The sequence below is a fragment of the Rosa chinensis genome, chromosome 3 (assembly GCF_002994745.2).
Source record: "Rosa chinensis cultivar Old Blush chromosome 3, RchiOBHm-V2, whole genome shotgun sequence".
NCBI classification, from domain to species: domain Eukaryota; kingdom Viridiplantae; phylum Streptophyta; class Magnoliopsida; order Rosales; family Rosaceae; genus Rosa; species Rosa chinensis.
In genome coordinates, this window is record NC_037090.1 from 23,137,810 (window position 1) to 23,160,103 (window position 22,294).

General features: G+C 37.4%; 1 protein-coding gene and 2 long non-coding RNA genes across 4 annotated transcripts; 1 reads left to right on the forward strand and 2 right to left on the reverse strand.

Annotated features, from left to right (window-relative positions):
- The first annotated feature begins 693 nt into the window (after nucleotides 1–693).
- Nucleotides 694–3,724, forward strand: LOC121052030. 2 transcript variants are annotated; one of them, XR_005807804.1, is made up of 4 exons: nucleotides 694–1,194; nucleotides 2,553–2,636; nucleotides 3,354–3,408; nucleotides 3,538–3,724. It is a non-coding gene; the product is annotated as an uncharacterized LOC121052030 (long non-coding RNA). The 2 variants fall into 2 exon arrangements; XR_005807805.1 differs by having other exon boundaries at nucleotides 3,354–3,404.
- Nucleotides 3,725–6,207: 2,483 nt separating this feature from the next.
- LOC112195269 lies at nucleotides 6,208–9,933 on the reverse strand. Its single transcript, XM_040515926.1, has 4 exons — nucleotides 9,397–9,933; nucleotides 7,879–8,131; nucleotides 7,305–7,461; nucleotides 6,208–6,487 (listed from the first exon to the last, which is right to left on the reverse strand). The coding sequence occupies exons 2-4, from the start codon at nucleotides 8,051–8,053 to the stop codon at nucleotides 6,484–6,486; spliced, it is 336 nt and encodes a 111-aa protein (XP_040371860.1). The 5' UTR covers nucleotides 8,054–8,131; nucleotides 9,397–9,933; the 3' UTR covers nucleotides 6,208–6,483.
- Nucleotides 9,934–13,684: 3,751 nt separating this feature from the next.
- LOC112194738 lies at nucleotides 13,685–15,893 on the reverse strand. Its single transcript, XR_002934136.2, has 3 exons — nucleotides 15,659–15,893; nucleotides 14,510–15,574; nucleotides 13,685–14,352 (listed from the first exon to the last, which is right to left on the reverse strand). It is a non-coding gene; the product is annotated as an uncharacterized LOC112194738 (long non-coding RNA).
- Nucleotides 15,894–22,294: the final 6,401 nt, after the last annotated feature.

Here is a 22,294-nt window from a genome sequence, read left to right on the forward strand (position 1 = left end):
CTGTTTTGGGGTATTCTCCTCTTGTAATACCTCTTTGTTTCTCATGGTTTCTATGTTATAATGAGCATATCGCTTATCAAATTGTTCAATTTCTACTCAAAATGAGGGTTTGTAGTAGTAATTTTGGATTACTTCGATTTCTTTAAATTCTGCACTCTCTCATGTAGAACATATTTTACCTCTTTCTGCATTTTTGGGGTTTCTTATTATTCTTTCTATTATCTTGATCTGGGATTAATCTCTTGCTTTTGGACTCATGTTTAGTATTAATATATGGGTCTTGGTTATGCTTGGTTGATTTTCATTCAAAGTACCCCATGAAGCATGCCCATTTGGTAATTGTGATTCAAGAATATATTGCATATGTTATCCTGGAAGTCGGAAGCCATCTTATTAACTTTCCCTAGTGGCAACGCCGATCATGTGGATGTGTTAAGACCAAAGAAAATAGTACTGGGTTGAGTATATTTTAGTTGGAAGCCTTTGGTAGGTTCTGCACTTGACACCATGTGTGATACCCCGGACCCAAAACAGTGGGGTTTTATTTTTAATGTTACTTTTGTTTGTTTTAGTATCACTTATCTGGTGCTACTTTGGTATTCTCTTCTTTTTTATTTACTTTGATTTAAATGTTTTGGTATAAATATATTTTATATTTATGTGTTGATTCGGGGAAGTGGGGATAAGGTTGGCTGGTGGCCGACTAAGGAAAAGAAAGGAAGAAAAAGAGGAGAAAGAAATGGAACAGAGGGAGAGATGAAGAAAGGAGGAGAAGGAAATAAGAAGACCCTCCTTTTCTTTGGAAGAGGCATGCTGTTATTGGAGAGAAAAGTAGGAAAGGAAAGGGAAGAAGGGACGAGAAGGAGCGAAAGAAAAGAAAGAAGAAAAGACCAGAGAGAGCACGGGGAAGAGAAAGAAAAGAAGGAAAGAACAGAGAAAACGCGGGGAAGAGAAAGGAAAGAAGGAAAGAAAAACAAAAGAGAGAGAGAGGGAGCACAGTAAAGTAAGGTATTGGTGAAGATTAACAGAGTAGCTTTGTTTTTGAGAAATTGTGCAGTGATTGTTCATGGTGGGTTTCGATTCCAGAAGAGGGAGAGATTGAGGTGATGTTTAGTCGTCTTTTGTACAAGGGAATAGTGGGTTGAGGTTTTACCATTCAATGGAACGGGTGAGGAGGAAGTTTCTGCTTGTGAAGTGAGTGACTCTACATCTGAAATTATGTTTTCTTGATTTTATACTTTTCTTTATTTTCTTTATGAAAGTGGTCTTGTGAATGTGAGGCTATGAGATTTTGGTGTGGAGGGTTTCATTCCCATTTGTTTTTCATCTCTAAGTTTCACTATGTTATATTCTAACTAGTAAGAGTTAGCAATTGCTCAGTGAACCTTGTTCTAATTTATCCTGGCACTTGTTCTTGAGGGTTTGGGCTTTCTGCTAATATGGCTCTTTGGTTTAAAGATATTGAAATTTGACTTCATTAGTTAGTTTTGAAAACAATTTAGCGAGTTCTTATTTCTTTATTTAGTTGCCTATTTGTTTTATGGAGAAAGTTGTCCAAATGTGGGTGTCGTTTTGTGCAAGATCCGTCAATACTTTGTTGGTCATACTTCACCGATTTGTTTGTTTTATCAATTGGTCTGGGTATTACATTGTTAATTGTTTATCGAATTGGGTGATGAGGAGTAGCTTTGATTTGATTTCAACAAACCAATTACTTATGAGTTGTAGTTTTTCCTTTAGTGTGAAATCTGAGCTCTTGTTCTAGTTAATTTAGTTCCTAAAATTTGTTTGCTCCTTGATTTGTTATATATGCAATTGTTGTTTGTTTTTTGTTCTTTGATGTCGTTGTTCTAAATTGATGTTGAGGAAAAGTTGTTAACAAATTGTTTATTTCTTCTAGTTAGAATTGATAGTGTTTATCTATAGTTATTTCGATTGTTTAGTATGCGCAATCTTGTAAACCTATTTTGGGGTATGTTGTTGTTTATACTTTGAAGAGTAGTGTGTTTTGGTTTAATCTGACTTTCAGACGTAGTCAAAAGAGTAGAGAACTTGTTATTTCTTTCTCTTTATTTGATCTTTATGTTCTGTTTATGGTCTTGCAATTGTCTATGTTAAGAGCTTTTTGAGATTATACATTCTGTTATAGTTGTGAATCTTGTTAGTCTTATTAGAGGCTTTTGATCATCTTTTTCAACCAATATTGTTAAAATGATAACATATTATGAGATTTATTTTTGCTAGGTATTTCATATATTTAACATAGTTGAATTTAAGTTGTAACTTGACCAATCCTGGTTTTGCTATAGCTGTAATTGTTATGGTTAGAGCCATCCACATAATTGTGCAGCTTGTACCTTAGTGCATAGGAGAGTTCTATACTGCTCTGGCATATTTCTGCTCTAGAAATAATGTTTCAGAGGTTTTTATTGGTCAAGAAAATTCCTTTTTTTTTTTGCTTGCTTGTGGTCTAGTTATATTCTGTTTAGCCTAGTGAAATGAAGCTTGAATAAGATGGAGTATTTGACATGATCTCCATCGGGTTCTTTCAGGTTGGAGAATACAATTTGTATACCAAAACGACGTTGGATTTTCTGAAATAGAAGTGAAGCTACATGAACCATGACTGCTGGGAGGTAGATCTTTGTCATTATGAGTTTCTTGGAAAATTTTGTTAAGGGTCAGTAAACCACTTTCTGATTTGTTTTAGTCGCTTTTATAAGCTACTATCAATTTCATTGTCTTTCCTTGTGAAAATAACATGAATATTAGTTTATGAGCTTCTTTCTGAATTATGACTAAAGTTGTTTTTTTTTTTAAACAAGAAGTTATTGTGTCAGTCAAGAAACTTTACTCTAAAAAAAATACTTCATACTCCTGGGAAAAAAGGACAGATATACATATAAAAGCATTTCAATTGTTGTCAACTGACAATCAGAAGGTGAACCAAATTCTAAACATAGTACATATATAATTAAGTACAGGTTTCTCCAGTTTGTGTACAGATGTATCAAATGCACATATAATTAAGTAGTTCTCAATGAACTTTGTAGTTAGATAGATATTGTTAGCCAAAATTTTAACAGGAGAAGTTCACAACTACACCACAAGCCCACCCACCATAAATTGGTGCCTATTGCTCGTACACACTTAAACTATTCACTTGAGCCCTTTATATAATGGCTTTGCTGCTCTTGCCTCACTGATTCACTGAATTTTCTTTCTGGTACTTTCTGTATCCATTTGAGTTTGTTTCTTAGTTGCTGATTGGGTTTAGTGTTTTTCAACCAATTTGGGTTGTTGAATTTGTTGGGTTTATATTGATTGTTTCCTTTTGCCTTAATATCTTTCAGCTAATGGATTTGAGGTACGAAATGCAGAGGGCAACCTCTTTTGTTGCTCAAGTAGGTACTTAAGTCTCTTAGACAACCCTCTTATATTCATTCATGTCATATGCTATTTACCTTAAATCTAAATTTAGTGTTGATTCAACCATTTATTGATACATATTGCTGACTATTGATTTGTTTCTTTCAGGCCATGGCTCTCCGGTCTAACAACACAGCCAAAGCTAAAGCAATAGCACTAAGGATGAAGGCACTGCAAATGAAAAGAGGTAAAAAAAACAGTGTCGAAACCAGCTGTTGAAGAGACTGATGCACTACCTAAATCTGCCTTCACCAAACATGATCAATAGTATGAGATATCAGTGTTTTTTGGGTTCCATTTGTTGATCATGCCAACTGCTATGGGTTATTGAACTGATGTTTACTAAGTTTAGCTCCATTATGGATGTATGTATAGCTACATGTAACAGATTAATCAAATATTGGTATTTTTATGAATGGATTCCATATTTGATGAATGCATTGGGTAGTTTCCAGATTTACATAATTGTGGCGCAACGAGAATACAAATACGTCATCTGAATTAGAAAGCAACAACAAAATGAAATCCAAATATGACGTTGGGCATATCTAAGAACAACAGAAACAAGAAAAAATATGTTGTTACTTGTGCACTCAAACAACAGAAAATTGTCATCTGAAATTGAAAAACAACGACAAAATGAAATCTAAATATGTTGTTGGACATATCTAAGAACAATAGAAACAAGAAAAAAAATATGTTGTTACTTGTGCACTCAAACAACAGAAAATTGTTATGTGAAATAAAAAGCAACGACAAAATGAAATCCAAATATGTTGTTGGACATATCTAAGAACAACAGATACAAGAAAAAATATGTTGTTACTTGTGCACTAAAACAACAGATAAATGTTATTGTAGGCTTCTAAAGACGATAGATAAATGTAATCTAAACAGAATGCTAATGACAGTTAACTGTTATTGAAATTTGAATAAAACAACACTAAACTGTTATTATAAGTCCATTCAGACAACAGATATGATTTCATATCTTCTACTTTGGTGCATTCAAACCACAGAAATGACCATTTTTCTATCTTTGGAATAAGCATTAGATCATAGAAATTATAAGGAACTGTTATTTGTTTTCAGATCACATCACATTTATCTGTCGTCTGAATTCACTAATACACAGCTAACTCATGTCTTGATTTCATCAGACAACAGAAGACCTAAAAACTTTCTGTCATTTGATTTTTCAGACGACAGAGGAAATTTGTCGTCTGATACCCCCAAGAGACGACACCGTACTAGATAACAGAAATTTTTTTGATCAGACGACCTCTGTCGTCTGATTACTTTTCTGGCATAGTGTGCAAGAAATTGCAATCCCAATTTTTCTGAAACTGTGATAAACTTCAACATATATTTAGAAATTGCAAATTGAGAACCCAATATAAAGGAAACTAATGGGAATGTGGACGCTATTTTTCTCTCATATGTTCAGTCTCATGGAAGTTTCTTTATCTATTATGTATCTATCTATCTATTATCTATCTCTATATTTATGATCTATCTAACAATATTATAAAGCTATGGCAAGAGATTTTGTGTCAAAAACTTCACAAATATATGAATTGCATATATTACCCTTTATAATAAAAATAAAAATTCATAATAAATCATCCGAAAAGGTTAATATGATAAATAAATATATATATATATATATATAAATTTTCTCTCTTCCTCGAGAGAAACCCTAAAAATCCAAAGACCGGTTTCTTTTCCGTTTGAGTATTCGATCTCGTCCAGCGGCGCCCGACCGGTGCTGGCCTCCGGCCTCACCGACGTCTTAGGGTCTGCTGCCGGATGAGTATTCGATCCATTATGGTTCGAGGGCATTCCATGGGTGGTTGCGCTCGAAGTAGTCGCAGAAAGCTTTGACTTATGTTTTCTGGCGGCATCTCGACCGGCAATGTGGTTGTGCTGATCAAGATCGACGACATGGGTTCTGCATCGACGGTGGGTAGAGGGTGAGGCGGTGGACCAACGTGCTTCAGGCCGAAGTGTGCTGTGGCGCGGTTTAGGTCAAAATGGCAGGAGGTCGCGGTGGCATAGATTGGGGCGGTAAGGGTCGGGCGGAGCCGCTGGGCTTGTGGTGTACGACATGTCATTAGGGGAGGATGGGCTGAGACCAGGTTGGCTTGATGGGCTCTGGAGTTAGACTACTCATTTGGATGCTCTTGGCCTTACTATTTTGGGCTAGAGTTGTTGCCCTAGGCTAGGCCTTTACTATGTTTTAGCTTTGTCTTTTACAATAATTTCCTTGCATTTAGGAACCTAAGCACTGATGTGCACCCAATGCCTTTCTAGCGCCTCTGGAGTAGTACCGAATGAGGATTTCCGCTACCTCTATGTATTTGAATGTAAAATGAGTAAGTCTATTCTATGTACCACTTGTGGGTACTACCACTATCTTCTTGTTTGTCTATGTCCTTAAATGACAGTAGAAGGGTATGTAACGGCTTATTCTGGCTTGTGATGAATATATTATTTCCTTGATTAAAAAAAAATGATAAAACAAAAATTAAAAATGCATAAATATTATAAAAAAAAAAAATTTGAAGAAGTTGGTGCAAAGAAAACTTTGACGTTTTATCGCGGTTGTGACTAGTTTTATATAGCACAATGATTGATTAATGTGGTTCAATCTATCAATCCACAACGTGATTAAATTTCTAAGAAATCCTTTAGTTCTTGGCTTGAATACACATTAGAGTCATCCTACTTATATCTCAATGAATTCAATTTGTGACTTAAAACAATCAATTTGCAAAGAAAAGAAAAAGGACAAATATGAATATGTAGATAGTTTGAAGTTTTGAACCAAAATGCGGTAATAAAACTAACGAAAACTAAATTGCAGGGACACGGTGACAAAAAAGATAATTACGGAGACGAAGAGACTGAAACTGCGAATTTAGGGGTTTGGGGTTGGGCCTCGTTATTTGCATGATCTCCTCCACCCGCTTGGACCTCAATCTCGTCCAATTTTTTTTTTTTTTTAAAAAGGAGTTCCAAACTTCCAATGCTAATCACTCATGAAGAACATAATCACCTACATAAGAAAAAAGGACAAGAGCTGGTTGGTTACATGGTTTGGATTGAAATTTAGGATTGAAATGATACTAATTTGGTGCAAGTTGGGATATAGAAGTCCAATGACTGCATTGTTTTTCAATCCAATCAGGAAACAGTCCCAAGGATGAGCCTTGGTTGTAAATTACTAAATTTAACAGTTTCAGACTCTGCAGGTCAATTCTAAATATGTACACACATTACAGAGAAGACAGAAAGAAAAAAAGAATAAGAAAAAAAAAACCCATATACTGAAACCTGCAGCAAATGTCCAATCTTCAAAGGAATCATCGTTTAGATAATTCCCAGGATTTGATCAACTGTTCCCTTTTATTCACAAAAACTACCCACATTACCTAAAAGACCTTCACATTAGTACAAGTTAGGACAGTCTTCAACAGGCCTGGGTATATACATACACCTCCATCTCATAATCTCTCCATCATATGTGTAGCGCACGATGAATGCATTGCGAGAAAGATGATGTAGAGGACCTTCCCATCCTAAATTTGTTATTACATCCCTCGATTGTATCTTTCCAAGGGGATTAGCAAAATGAAAAACTCAACGTATGTACAAACAACACAAATTGAAGAAAGCCTTGATTTCCTACATAGTTGTATACAACAAGTATCTCATACGCATGATATGAGAGACCTGTTGTATAAACCGAGAGTAGTTAAAGTCCTTTTTTTTTCTTTCTTAACGGGACTCTGAAATAGCTTTGAAAATAAAGTTAATATACATGCTGACCCTTGAGGGTCTTGAACTCAATGATCCCTTTGTAAAGAGCTTGCCTGTTGAGTGGCATGTTGCTCTCAATTTTGTAACCATGACCATCATTAGTCTGCTTCGTCATCCGCCTCTTGCGATACTCTTTGTTGTTTGATGATGGTTCCGCAACATCATCTGCAAATCGAACCATCTTCTTGCATTGTTGGGTTTTCTCAGACCCTAGTAAATTCAAAACCCCAACTTAATCAGATGAATTAATTTTATGCAATCTTTACAAGTCAACTCAGTGTGTATTCAAAAGGGTTAGATTTGACCTAATCGAATCGAACATTTCAATTTTAAATTTTCGAGAGACCATGATTTCATAAACTCTATCGGATTACAATTGTTTCAATTCATCAAAGAAGAAGAAGAAGAAGAAACTCGATACGTATATTTTATTCACAAATATATTTCATCATTCCCAACTCATAGACTTAAAAATGACAGTTTCTGGTATCTACTAATTAATATCATCTTTTGTTTGAATTATCAACCATTTTTATTTCAGAATTCAAGGCAAAACAGTAATCAATGGACGCGGAAATAGTCTAAAATGGCAAACTAATAAAATAGAGGAAGAGAAAGTTGACTAACCACCCAATCTCTTGTGGTGATCATGGTGATGATTATACAGCAAACCACCCAATTCAAACTCAATATCCTTCATGAAATGAGAGAGAAGACGCTTGTTTACTTGATGGGCAAGAAGAACAACACTTCCAGAAACAGCGAAAACCGCCATGAATCCGACACCAATGGAGTTCTCCATCTCTCTCTCCCTTTATCCCAGAATGATATGAAACCCTCCAAGTTCTTCAATTTCGTTCAAACGCTAGGAACATCCTTTCTGAATGGAAAAGAAGGCAAACAAACGCATAGTTTAAAAGGAAAATGGGAAACTGGTGAGGAATGAGGGTTGGTGGAATTTGTATATATAGTGTGGAAATTGGAAAATGTGGGTTCTAGATGGACGATGCATACAAGGAAACTTTAAGATTGACCACTTTAATTAGGAATGTTGTTATCATTAAAAATAATGACGGCTAAGCTAATTTGGCCTGTCTTATCCTGTGCCTCAGACTTGATATATAGGTAACAAGTGACAGCCCTGCATTTTTTATCTGGATTCATGGGGTTAAAAACTTCAAATCTATCGCCCTTCTGGATCTCTGTGAATCCACTTTTAATCAGTTACTATTATTTCTCTCTTGTTTTGGCAACTCATTTTTCCAGTAGGATACGAGATTTCAGCTTAAATCTGAATAGGCGTAATCATTTGATTTACTATTGTCGTATTGGTTGGTAGTTGGTGGGTGAGAACCCCTCTTTGTTTGCGCTGTTTTAGGTAAAAACTAGAAGGAAAACACGTGTGTATTTAGTTTTTGAAAAGAAAAGAAAAATTAAAATAACAAAACCAATTTTCAGCAGTTGAATAGGAGGAGCAGTTGAAGTGAGTGCGTGGCAGTTTTAGAGAGCAGTTGAATAATATGCTTATTTTTATATATTTTTATCTTATTTTCTTTTTACAATTTACAATTTTATCCTTGTAATTTAAATTTACTTAAATTTTTTAATATTTGAAGCTATTTTAGTAAAGAAATTTTGTTTCAATTGACAAACTCTCTTATCTTCGTAATAGTATAGATAACAAGTAAGAAATAAATTAGAAAGTGGATAGAAACCCCACAAATCAATTTTCTATAACGGTATAATCAAACTCATCTATGAACCGGATTTTGATCTAGAATTGTTGTTAATAGAAAGGTGTGGATTTAATCATTTGATCTGTCAATCCATTAACGATCAAGCATGGATCTGAAGAGGGTTACAGGTGCGGTTTCGAAGAGGGTTATAGGTGACCGTAACATGATATTTTGACGACGGTGAAGCAAGTGTGTCTTCCATTTGAGTTGTTCTCACCAAGTGTTTCTGCTACTGTTAGGTCAAGCACAACAAGTTTGTTCGTTTTTGTAGAGTGTGTGGACTTCTTGAACACCAGAAGGCTGGGTGTTTAGGCCCATCTTTTCTGAAGGAGTATGGTGGTGTTATCCGGTTGCTACTCCTAGACCTAACCCTAACCTTAATCTTAAGGTTTCAAATGTCGGGAAGCACCTTATGACGGCTTTGGTGGCTAGCCCTTCTGCTCATTGGGCCAACCTTATCTTCCCATCGTCGGTTCCTAACCCCTTTTCAGCTGCAAATGCACCAATTTTCTAATGCTTTGGTTTTGACCACTCAGGCGGTGCGTGGTACGGCTAAAATAGCCTTACAATTTAACCCTGCAAAATGTAGTTGTCAGTATAGAATAAGCAAAGATCGTTCAGTCCGGGAATTGTAGGGTACACTTGCACAAAAAGGTCAATTAAAAAATAAAAGAATAAAATAGGGGTTTTGAAATTTGGTTCCTAATCTACTTAAAATAAAAACGAAACAAATAAAATTATCTACAATGATCGACTTCTTCACACTTAAATAAGAATTTTCAAACCATATCAACATGCAACGAGTTCTTTCAATCTATACAACCAAAAATCGTGCCAACACTAAATATCAGAAATGAATTTGAAGTACAAGTCTGAAGAGATCGAGTACCACTTTAATTCTTCTTTTTAATCTCCTAAGTTAGGAAAAGTCCATAACATAAAATATTTCATATAAAACATTACGTTAATATTGAAGAGCATCCGTCAACGTTAAATATGAATCATAAATTGCAATTAGAATTCTGAATTCAAACATGTATGCGTCCATAAGAAGTTACAAACGCACGAAACATGTAGCATATAATATCGACCATTGTACATAGCCTTTACTACTTCAATTTTTGCCCTAAAATGATTAGGTGAATTAGAACACAAATTTGGCTTTATTAACCTGCAGATTAACATCATTATTCAACCAAAATCATATGCTTAAAGATATAAAAGGATGGCACGAAATCAGATTGTAGAGATATCATAAAGAACTCAAGAACATAAAGAAATGAATATGAAAATTACTAACATAAACTTGTTCTTAACAAAAATCCAACTCCAATAACAAAGTTCATAATTGAAATTTGAAATTCAATACTAAAGAGTATGAAAATATAAATAAGGGCCATGGATTACACTTTTTGATCATCAAGGAAGCTTGGAGAACGTCAAGAGAACACACAGCTAGGCCTTCAAGAACACGAACAGCCTTGGAGAAGTCCTAAAGCTCTTCACTGCAAGAGGCTTTTTCTGAATTTTGGAGAGAAGAGAGCTAGGATAATGAACTGAATTTTGAGTGAAGAAGTGATGGTTTTGGTGTAAAGAATGGCTGCTATTTATAGAGGATTAATCCTCCTCTATTGTGATGCAATCATGACCATTCATCTAGAGGTGATTTCTTCTCCAAACTTCTTTGATTTTCTCATGACAGAGTCTTGAATTTTCTGATCTCTTTTCCCCTTAATGACTCACCAGAAGGCTGGATATCTCTAGAGTTAATCATGTAATGCCCCTTCTCTTTCCCATGAATAGTGACCAGATACATCCCTTATTCCTCTCATTTGAATTGCACTAATTTCTTCTTCCAAGAGTTGTGCACACAACGAACTCCTATAATCAAGAAAAATAAGAAATTAATTAGAGTTATAATCAATAGGAAATAAGATAATTATGATAAATATTGAATATAAACACTCCCCTTTATCTCCATGAAATAAGAAGAATTTATGTGAATGAAAACTCTTTGAATTCCTCCTCATTTATGTAAGTCTTCTTATCCTTCAAGTTTCCTTGATTTCATCACTCAAGAGTTCTCAATGGGATGGACTCCTAAATTCCCTCTTAAAAACAAGAAAATCAGAAATAGGAAAGTTCAAAGGAAGAAAGTTCCCTAAAACAAAATAGGAAATATTTCCTAAAATGAATGAGGAAAGTTTCTAAAATGACTTATCCTTCATTAACGCTCATTTCTGCTCGTTTTCGCCTCTTTTCTCTATTTCCGACCTTGAAGTATCTCAAAATAGAAACTATGTTATAGTTAGTAATTTTAAGAGAATAACTTAGCTAAATGAGGGAAAATACAAATTAAAAATGTCACACTTTGTGCTCCTATTAGTGTGTTTTCAATGCAAGTCAACAATGGCTAGCTAGCAGCTGATAACCACTTCTATTGAGTTCACATCGATCTCTGATATGAAGCGCTCGGTTATTGTTGCGCTCTTCACCTATGCTAAGAGGTCCAAGCATATTGTCCCTATAACTCTAGTAAGGTTGAATTTCAAACCCACTATTGCCTTAGCATCACAAGAGGGTGTCATTGTGATCTCCCAGCAAAGAAGATCTAGTAGGTTGGGTTGCTCAATTGGTAGTAAAAACAAGCCAAAAAAAGAGAAGTTGTAGCCTAAAAAGCTGAAGCTTCCCAAAGATCCAAAGCTTCCTAAAAGTCTTAAGAAACAGAATAAGGTGCAAATTAAACAACTTGTAGATCATTGATAGGCAGATAGGTGGTCCTAAATTTGAATATTTATTGATTTGTTCGGTTACTGGTTCATATTATAGTTTTTTTTTAGGGTCACGTTACATATGTTGCTTTAGAACTTTCTAGACGATGATAAAATTTGAACATAGCCCTGAGTAGGTGATCATTGTGTATTGCTAATTATATTTAGGATTAAATAATTTTTATTCCCTGACATTTCAATTTCATCCAAAAACTCCCTAACCTATTAATTTTCCTCCAATTGGTCCATTCCGTCCAAATGCTCCATTCCGTTAACTGGCTGACATGGCAAATAAGTAGACGCCAACTCAGCGCCACATAAGTGTGGTGGATGTCAAAATGTATAGAATAACCCTAGCCTCCCCTTGTAATTTTTTTTTATATAATCTTTTAATTCTTGTTGTTCCTACAATCTCTTCATCCTCTTGTTCATTTACCCAAACACCTAGCTCAAACCAGTACCGAAACCACCTCAGAACCATACAGAAGTCTCTAAACCTTAACAAAACCCAAAACAACAAATTTTCCCCAAATTCACAATCTCTAATCCCCAGAAGATGAAACCCAGAAACATTGATATTCTCTTCAATTCAAATCAGTATTAAGAGGTAGCAAAGAAAGGTCCTAATCTGTTTGTCCCACCTTTCGACAATCGCCGCTTAGTCGGAACTCCCGATTCCCAAATCTGAGTGAATCAGGATGTTAGAGTTTTTTCCAATTAGAATTGTACGTGGATTTAAGATTGGAGTTTCAAAATGTCTCTGAGAATCAAAGTGGTGGTGAACAAGTTCGTACAGGAGCTGAATGAAGCTTTGGATGCCGATATTCAAGAAAAAATCATGAAAAAGAGGGAGATGCAGAGCTGTATCGAAGTGTTGAAAGTCACAATGAATATCATTGATTTATTAGCTTAATTACATGAGACTAATTGTTGGGATTTTATTGTAATTGATAGGTTACAAATCTGGCAATTAATATTGTCATATGTTGTTGTAATTATAGGCTGATTGTATAGTTGATTCTCAGCCTCTAGAATTTTCTTTTTCTTTGTATATAATTGTAACACATTCTACTAAACATACATGAGAAAATAGAGAATCATTCTCTGCAATTTTTATTCTCAATCAACATTTTTAACATGGTATAAGAGCACCAATCTTGGTTGCTCTAGACATTTTCACCTTTTGTTAAAGTTATTCTATTATCTTAGCTATTCAGCATGTCGAATCACTCAAAACTTTCGAGAAGTGCCCTTATTTCCAAGTTGAAGTCTATTTAGGAGGAACTGGTGTTCAACAATGATGTTCCACCTTGCACAAGTGGAGCTGTAAAGAATCTCATGGAGGTCGAGCCAACTTAATCAGATACATAAAATGGTACATTCTTTCCATCTTGTCATTCCGCTCGCTCTTTATCACAACAATGTCAAGATTGGATTATTGATAGTGGTGCAACCGACCACATCGTGTCATCACCCAAACTCTTTGACAAATCATCATCAAAATCTTCTTTTGTCAACCTACCCAATGGTTCTAGCGTAGGTATCACTTATGTTGGGTCAATAGAACTCAATTCAAATTTGCCTATTAACAATGTTCTTTGCATGCCATCCTTTCGAGTCAATTTACTTTCTGTTAGCAAATTAACTCATCAACTCCATTGTACTATCCTCTTTCACCCAAATTTTTGTGTCTTACAGGATTTGGCAACGAAGAAGGTGATTGACACAGGGAGCATCACAATGACTTGTACTATTTGTCACAAAACACCGCGGTCCAACCACCACCTGTAACATATAATGTCTCTGTTACCCATGATATGTGGCATCATCGTCTTGGTCATCCATCTACTGCACTGTTGAAATGAAAAAAATACATACCCAATTACATTAAGTTTCGTCCACTGAAAGAAAATAAGAGTGCTTTAATTTATGTAATATTAAAAACCTTTTATCTCAAGAAAAATAGCGGACGAGTTTGACAGCTAGTGAAGCTTTAAACAAAAGAAACAATTAAGCTGCTGACTTCTAGCTTGTTTCAAAGTCTAGACAAGCAATTGAAAAAGAAGCTGCAATCTTCACGGCAAAACAAAAAGGAGATAAAATGTCCAACTAGTTCACTTCAAGTTGAACTCTAAAACCCTCTGTGTTGTATACAAGCCAAACTCATCTCGGGTGCAGTATAAAAACACTACATGAAAAGAAGAAAAAGGGGGACGCAACGGAGCACAGCAACGGTGGAAAAGCAGAAGGAGAAAGCAGCAAAGGATCTTGGAAGACAAAAGGTTCAGGACCTCATTCCATAGCTCTCCACCACCTTCTCTTTTCTGTTGCAGGCCCTCCTCACAGCGGCACCTTCGGGTGTCAATGATGTCAAAACCAACATGCTGGGCAGCGTCCCGATGAACATGCCGGGCAGCGTCCCGATGAACATATCGCAGTGGCGCCTCTGGTGTAGGCCTTGCGCTTTCAAATCCCACCAGCGGGCCTTCCTATATTGTAGCAGCAACAAGCCTTGCTCTCTCAAATCCTGGCAGCAGCGTCTCTGTAGCAGTTTCAAACCATAAAGAAACTCAAAGCTACATGCTTCACCGAATCTGCTGCCAAACAACAACAAAACCATAATTCATTCCTTGACAACCATAAAAGCCCAAAAGCCTTCCCCGAGTCCATACTTCATTTCTAGAAGCACCAATTCAAAAAAAAAAGGAAGAAGCATAATCGGTGCAAAGAAACATAAACAAGGAAGCTCACCCTCAAAATAAAGCTTCGAGACTTTAAAACTACTGTGACTACAATCACCTGTCCTGCTTGAACTTGTGCACAACAAACAAATTTGTTAAAATTGAATACAAGCTTTGAAGCATCCAATTAAGAACAAATTTGGTGCACAAGTCTTTATGTTTGCAGAAGGCCAAAATGGTCAGAGGCAGTCTGAGGCTTTTAACACCAAAAGATGACAGGCAAGATAGAAAGCTGTGCAGTGGAATTGCAAGGCGAGTCTCAAGTTGTCAAAATTAAACACACACTTTGTGGCAGCCAATTCGAAGACAAATCTGATGCACAGGTTATTATACTTGCAAAAGGACAAGACGATCAAATGAGGCAATCTAGACTTGATTTCAAGAGGTGACAAGTATGTGTTCGTGGATGCAGCGTGTCAAGGGAAGAAAGAAAGATGAGAATTTGAAGCGAAGGTGACTAAGCAAACTTCAAAGTTCAATGCAGCAACTTTGAAATATTTGCGTCCCAAAAAGCTTCGAAGCGGTGCCAATATAAAAGCCAAATGAAAAAAGTCTTGGCGGTGGCACTTCATCTGGGCATGGACCTTTAATTTAAGTATGGTCAATATGATCCAAACCATCCCAGAACTTGACAAAGCATAAAGCAATATATATGTATAAAGAAAAAACAAAGAACGAGTGCTCTGGTGATGTGCAGGCCATGAGATAGATTAATTAAGCTATGCATAAAACAAAAGGGCTTAATTAATAAAGTGTCCAACACAATTGCAGAAGCTGACAAAGTGGCATTGCAGACCATCAATTCATGCACAAGACAAAAGCTCTTAATTAAGCTATGCATAAGACAAGAGGTTTAATTAAGTGCAACAATTAGATTGATGTAGAGCTAGGCTTGTGAACACAAAGGAAGAAGACCCAGACAATCACAATCTTCAATTCACAATTGATTTGGCTGGTGATAAAAGGGAATTTGGCCTCACCTACCACTCACCTAGAATACGACGGAGTCTTTGAGTTGAGTGCCTACCCAATGCACGCTAAGGCTAAGCTCTAGCTAATACTGCTGTCACAACCACTGTCAAATGCGATACAAAGGGGAGATTAGCACCTGGGTCCTTAAATCACGAAGCCGGAAGAACTGAGTGGGGAGTATTCTTACCCAATTTCTCACAGGGAAGCACAACAGCAAATTTCAAGCTTCTAAGTGTTGAGAGATTTCCTCTAGTCGAAGATCCATGCGTGCTCCCATCTCCAAATCACATTCCATCTTCGGACCCATCTCCAATTCGACTTGGCAGTAGCGCCGAGCTCATGTTCTATCTGGGTTTTGGGTAAAGACGGTGGAAAGAAAGAAAGAAATATAAGAAGTGAAAAAAGGAGGTGAAAAAGGAAATTGGGAAAATATAGCAGCTGGGCCTCCGTATCACTTTGGGCCTCCATGGAGCTTCTGATGGTGACCCATAATAAATCCGGGTGTCCAAAAGAGAAAAAGAAAAGTTCGATGGGTGCCTCCGATCTTCAGGCAAAAATTTAAAAGTGCGACTCGGAGTTTACTCGACGCTATGGGTTCTATTTCCAACTACCCAGGCTTTGGTTTCGTAAAAAATGCTCCGGAACCTAAAAAATATCATTTTGGTACAAAATCAAGAAAAAATCCTAAATTCCCAAAATGTTCTGAACTACAGTGGTTTGATCCCTTCACAGGGTATGTAGGCAATCTAGCGACCCACTAGATGCAACCACAAATTCAAATCGAATCCCTGACTCCACCAGTCAAATTCAGTAAATCCGAATCTCTGACTCCACCAGTCAAATTCACCCAAACACCAGAAAAATCAAATCATTCCCAAATCACCCAAAAGCAAATTCAAGGGCTCTAAACCCTCACAAGCATCTCAAACACAAATCCAAAAATAAATGGGTCATCTACCCATTTAAATCCCAAATGCTGGAACTACATGTGGTTTGATCCCGCAAGGGTATGTAGGCAATCTGGAATCAAATAATCTAGATGCAACCGCATCCTAAACACTATTCCTATCCCAAAAATCCAAGCCTTCCAATGGGTCATTCACCTATTGGAACTCTTGAACTACGAGTGGCTTGATCCCTTCCCGGGTACGTAGGCAACCCATTCCAAAATTCGGGTGCAGCTGCAAAAACAAACAACCACACACTGGTTTCTTTATAAATGGAATCAAAGGGTGTTTCCCTTGTAACAAGGGATTGTAATTAAGAGACACATTCTGTCTTGAATGGGTCGAACCCGAAATAATTAAAACTCTATTCTGTTAATGAATACGAGTGAAATTACGTTGGGTAACATTTTACACTTTGTACAATTTTTGCCCAACATGCACCATCCCAATTTTTGAAAAAATCAACATCTGGTATAACTTTTGACTTTAATTCTCATTGTGATTTGTGTCCCATGGCTAAACAAACTCGATTGTCCTTTCCTTTAAGTTCTATTTCAACAAGTGCACCTTTCGATTTGATACATTGTGATATCTAGGGTCCACATCGAGAGCCTTCTCACACTGGTGCTCATTATTTTTTAACCATTGTTGATGATTTTTCACGATACACTTGGATTCAACTCATGCATTTTAAATATGAAACCCAAGGGTTGTTAAAAACCTTCATTTCGTTTGTCAAAACTCAATTTCAGCGTAATGTCAAACAGATTCGTGCTAATAATGGTGCTGAGTTCATTTTTCAATGATTCGAGAATTCTTTTTCAACATTCTTGCACCTCAACGCCCCAACAAAATGGTGTTGTTGAGCACAAACATCGTCATCTTCTAAATGTTGCCCATGCTTTGCGCTTCCAAGCACATCTTCCTTTAACTTTTTAGGGAGAGTGTGTCCAAATAGCTGCATATATTATTAATCGTTTGCCCACATTACTTCTTTCTAAACGTTCACCTTTTGAAGTACTTTACCAAAAAGCACCTGAGTACCAACATTTCTGACAGGACCCGCCCCGGATTTCACCTTGAAATCCGAAGTGGCCCTGCGGGGCCCACCTTAGAAGAAATTCTACCAAAAATTTGGCGGAACTTCCCCTAAAATGGGCTACCCAAAACCTGTAGAAAGCATTTACACTTCTAAATCAAATCATCCTTATACTTCTGGAGCCACCCTGCTCCCCAACTCAACATCAATCTCCAATTCACAAAACACAAACCTCAACTTGAAAAACATAAATCCCATAGGTAATCAGAGAAATTCTAATAAAAAGGTAAATAAGGACAACCTAACTCAAAGGCAAACGCGGAAGTCATGCTGTTGACTATGCCTCAACTCCGTGTACGCCCGACCTCACTAATTCGCCTGCAAACTGGGCATTTGAAACCGAAGGGCCCAGGGGAAAGTATTGAAAACACGTTAGTGTGAGTGGACAAAAATAAGCAATTTTAAACAAAAGAGATTTTATACTTTCCCACATTTAATTTATTAAAAAAAAATCTCCCGATGCATGCACTGATTTAGGAAAACGAAACAAAAGGAGTTCCGCTCAAGAAAACCGACTAGCCCCGCTAGTCCCAAACAACTGAAAGGAAGGATGGAAACTCCGATACTCAACAGAATAAGACCAGCCCCGCTGGTTAAACGGAAATCAGACTAGGCCCCGCTAGTCAAGTAATGATAGGATATGGGGAAAAAAAAAATATCACCATACGGGTAATGGAGCCTCCCAGGCTCTACCTACCCTCGACTGTCACTCACACATAGATTGTGCGAGGAGGAGAACTAATAACCTCGACTTCTACTCACACATAGATTGTGTGAGGAGGAGAACATTACCTCGACTGCCACCCACGTGAGGAGGAGAATACGTCACCTCTACTGCCACTCACCAACACAAAGTAAGTGAGGAGGAGAATAAGCTACCTCAACTGCCACTCACCAACACAAAGTTGGTGAGGAGGAGACCTAATCACATGACCTGCGTATGGTGAGGAGAAACCATCGAAAACCAGTAAATCCGTAAATCCATAAGGCTTCTCCAAAATCTCTCAAGATAAAATCCATGTATTCAACGACGTGACCCCGCACGCCAAAATAGTCTCGAAATCATAAACAAATGGGCGGGAATTAATAAATCATTATAATTTCTTTAGGAAATCTCATTTCCGATAATATTCCAGAAAATCTCGAAATCATCATTAAGGCATTCCCAATGCCAAAACCCAAAAGTCGATAAATATATATAAGAAGTAAAACGATAACTCAACGGCGTGTCCCACACGCCAAAATTATTCTCGAGTCAATAATGAATCAGCAAGGAAGTTCAATAAGGAACTAATATTCCATCGAAATCCCATTTCAACAATCTTTTCAAAAATCTCATTAATAAAATAAATAGGAGAAAAATAAACATTTCAATGACGTGACCCCGCACGCCATAAAATCTTCAAATAATCATATAACCAAATCCATTTCCGAAAATAACCATATGCTCGAAAAAGTAAATTGATAAATAATTAGAGCATATTCAAATAAACAAATGCATGCATCATTTGCTTAAAAACAAAAGTCCACTCACAGTACTATTCCGGTGATCACTCATATGAGTTCCTTCGTCGAGCAATCGCTCGGTACGTCACCCTGTACATAACATATTCCGTGAATAATTATTCCACAAATTAATACAATTCCTCAAATCCATTCCTTATAATAACATCTCCACTTCTCCTCGGATGCAACCCAAAAGATACTACTAATACCAATTCGTTAATTTAAAGGTTCCAAGGCAGAACCGAGAGATATCCGACGGCCGGATTCTCGTAATTCGATAATCGAAACCCTAAACTTCAAAAATTCATAATTAATTCCAAGCTTCTCCAAAATTCACCAAATTTCATATACAAGCTCTACAATATTTATAGGATTTAATGAGCTAAAAACTGGAATTAAAACACAGCCCAACACGCCTCCACGCGCCGCCAACAGTGGCAGCGCGTACCTCCGATGGCCACCATATTTTGACAGCAGCACCTACTCAACACACTGATCGATTTTCTCAACTACAACACAACCCAATTTTACCTTTAAACAGTCGAAACCGGCCGGTGAAAATTTTTCCAGAAAATCCCAAGAACCCTAGGATTTGAAATCTTCGATTCGACCTCCACACTGAAAATCTTCACTCGAGGATAGGGGCGAAATGATCCTTGGCAAAAACCGATCCTTCGACGCCAGTTTGGTGGCCGGAGATGGCCGGAATTGCCGGAAATCGACGAAAATCTCAAACTGCTATAGTAAACTTCTCGGCCTTGGTTCGCCGTTTTCCGGCCAAAACTCGACGATTCATCACCGCAGGCGCGTCCAGGAGGAGGAGACGAGTCTACTGACACCAAGCTTGCACCACCAGGTGGCCGGAAAAGAAGAGAAGGCCGGAGCTGCAGATCGCCGAAAGAGAGAGGAAAACGCGGGGAGGAGGAGAGAGAGAGAGGAAAAGAAAGTTACCGGCCCCCAACAGTAAAAATTCAAATTTATACTTTCTACCAATGAACAGTAACTTTACTATTTCGCTTGTAACTTTCACATACGAACTCCGATTTTTACGTACCACACATGCACGCGCTCGGTTTAACGTTCTCTACAACTTTCATGAAGAACATTTTCTCAAATTTTGACCCGAACAAAAAGTCAACTTTTAGGGCCACTAAAAGTATCGAAACAAAGTAAAAAGTGAAAGTAATTGTCGTTTACCGTCCAAATGACTAGTAAACTGGTAAATTGAGGTACGGGACGTTACAATTTCTGTGTATTTGGTTGTTTATGTTATGCAACTAACCCTAAACCTTCTCAAAAGTTTGATTCACGAGCCAGAAAATGTATTCTTGTGGGCTATCCTTTGGGTCAAAAGGCTTACCGGTTATATGATTTAACATCTAAAACAATTTTCTCTAGTCGTGATGTTGTTTTTCATGAAAATCTGTTTCCCTATTCCACCATGCCACACGACCTATGTGATGATGCAATGTTACCGTTACCAGTACCTGATGTCTCTCAACCATCTTCTACCATCACTCTACCCCCACATACAAATCCTCCTACCACTACTTCACCTGCAGATCCTCCAACTATCATTTCACCCACAGATTCTTCAAATACAAATCCTCCTACTCCACCTACAACTACACCTACCATCACTCTAAATGAATCCCTTCCCAATGAACCCACACTACCATTCCTCCAAATGAACCTTTGGACCCATCACCATCTCCTTTTGAAGTTGTGCCCAGCCGTAGTACCCGTGAGCGTCAACCATCAGTACTCCTCCGTGATTTTCATTGCTCACAAGTTATTTCTGATGCTCCTAGGTTAACATCTTCTTTGGGGTCAGGTACTCGTTATCCTTTATCCCATTTTATTTCATATGCTGGTTTATCTCCATCTCACCGTTCCTTTATTGCTAGTATTTCTAGTCTTGTCGAACCAAAAACCTTTTCTCAGGCTGAGCTTGATCCTAACTGGAGAAAAGCTATGCAAGCAGAACTTTTGGCCCTTGAATAGAACAAAACTTGGACACTTACCTCCTTGCCTCTGGGGAAAAATGCCATTGGTTGCAAGTGGGTGTACAAAATCAAATACAACTCTGATGGCTCCATTGAACGCTACAAAGCCCGTTTAGTTACCAAAGGGTATACTAAGAAGGAAGGACTAGATTATAAAGAGACATTTGCTCTTGTTGCCAAACTTACTACTGTCAGATGCCTCTTAACTATTGCCTCTGTTCGCAATTGGCCATTGCATCAACTTGATGTTCAAAATGCATTCCTCCATGGTGACTTGGTTGAAGAAGTTTACATGGTCCCACCTCCAGGCCTACGTCGATAGGGGGAGAACATGGCGTGTCGACTCAACAAATATTTATATGGGTTGAAACAGGCATCTCGCAATTGGTTTTCAAAATTTGCACATGCTTTACAAAATGCAGGGTTTCGACAATCAAGGGCGGATTATTCATTATTCACTCAGTTACATGAAAATTCATTTACAGTTGTTTTGATTTATGTTGACGACATGATCATTACAAGGAATGATGAATCTGCCATCCATAATCTCAAAAATTTCCTGAGTAACAACTTTCGCATCAAAGAACTTGGAAATTTGAAATATTTTCTTGGTGTGGAAGTTGCTTGTTCTAAGAAAGGCATTGCTATCTCCCAAAGAAAATATACTCTTGATCTTCTTGAAGATGCTGGTTTACTTGGTGCACGTCCAGCAAAATTTCCTATGGAGCAGAACTTGAAATTGACTACAACAGATGGAGAGATTCTCAAAGACCCTTCACGATATAGGAGGTTGGTTCGTCGTCTAATTTATCTCACAGTCACAAGGCCCGACATCACATATTCAGTTCATATCCTCAGTCAATTCATGCATCAACCTAGAAAACCCCATTTTGAGGCAGCATTACGAGTTTTAAGATATCTAAAAGGCACACCAGGTTAGGGTTTATTGTTTCCATCACAAAGTCCTTTAAAGCTAAAAGGCTATTGTGATGCAGATTGGGGTGGTTGCCCCACAACAAGGAGATCAGTTTCTGGTTATTGTGTTTTCCTTGGTGATTCTCTTATCTCTTGGAAATCCAAGAAACAAAGTGTTGTGTCTCGCTCATCAGCAGAAGCAAAGTATCGTTCTATGGCCTCTACTACTTGTGAACTCACTTGGTTGAAATATCTTCTTCAAGATTTACAGGTACATCATCCAGAACCTGCAAGGTTGGTTTGTGACAACCAAGCTGCTCTATATATAGCAGCAAATCATGTATTTCATG

Bases quoted from the DNA above. Each gene is read 5' to 3' on its own strand.
- LOC112195269 (XM_040515926.1), bottom strand. From the start codon at position 8,053: ATGGAGAACTCCATTGGTGTCGGATTCATGGCGGTTTTCGCTGTTTCT. The intron at 7,462-7,878 runs GTTAGTCAACTT...TGAATTTACTAG, and splicing joins TCACCACAAGAGATTGGGTG to GGTCTGAGAAAACCCAACAA.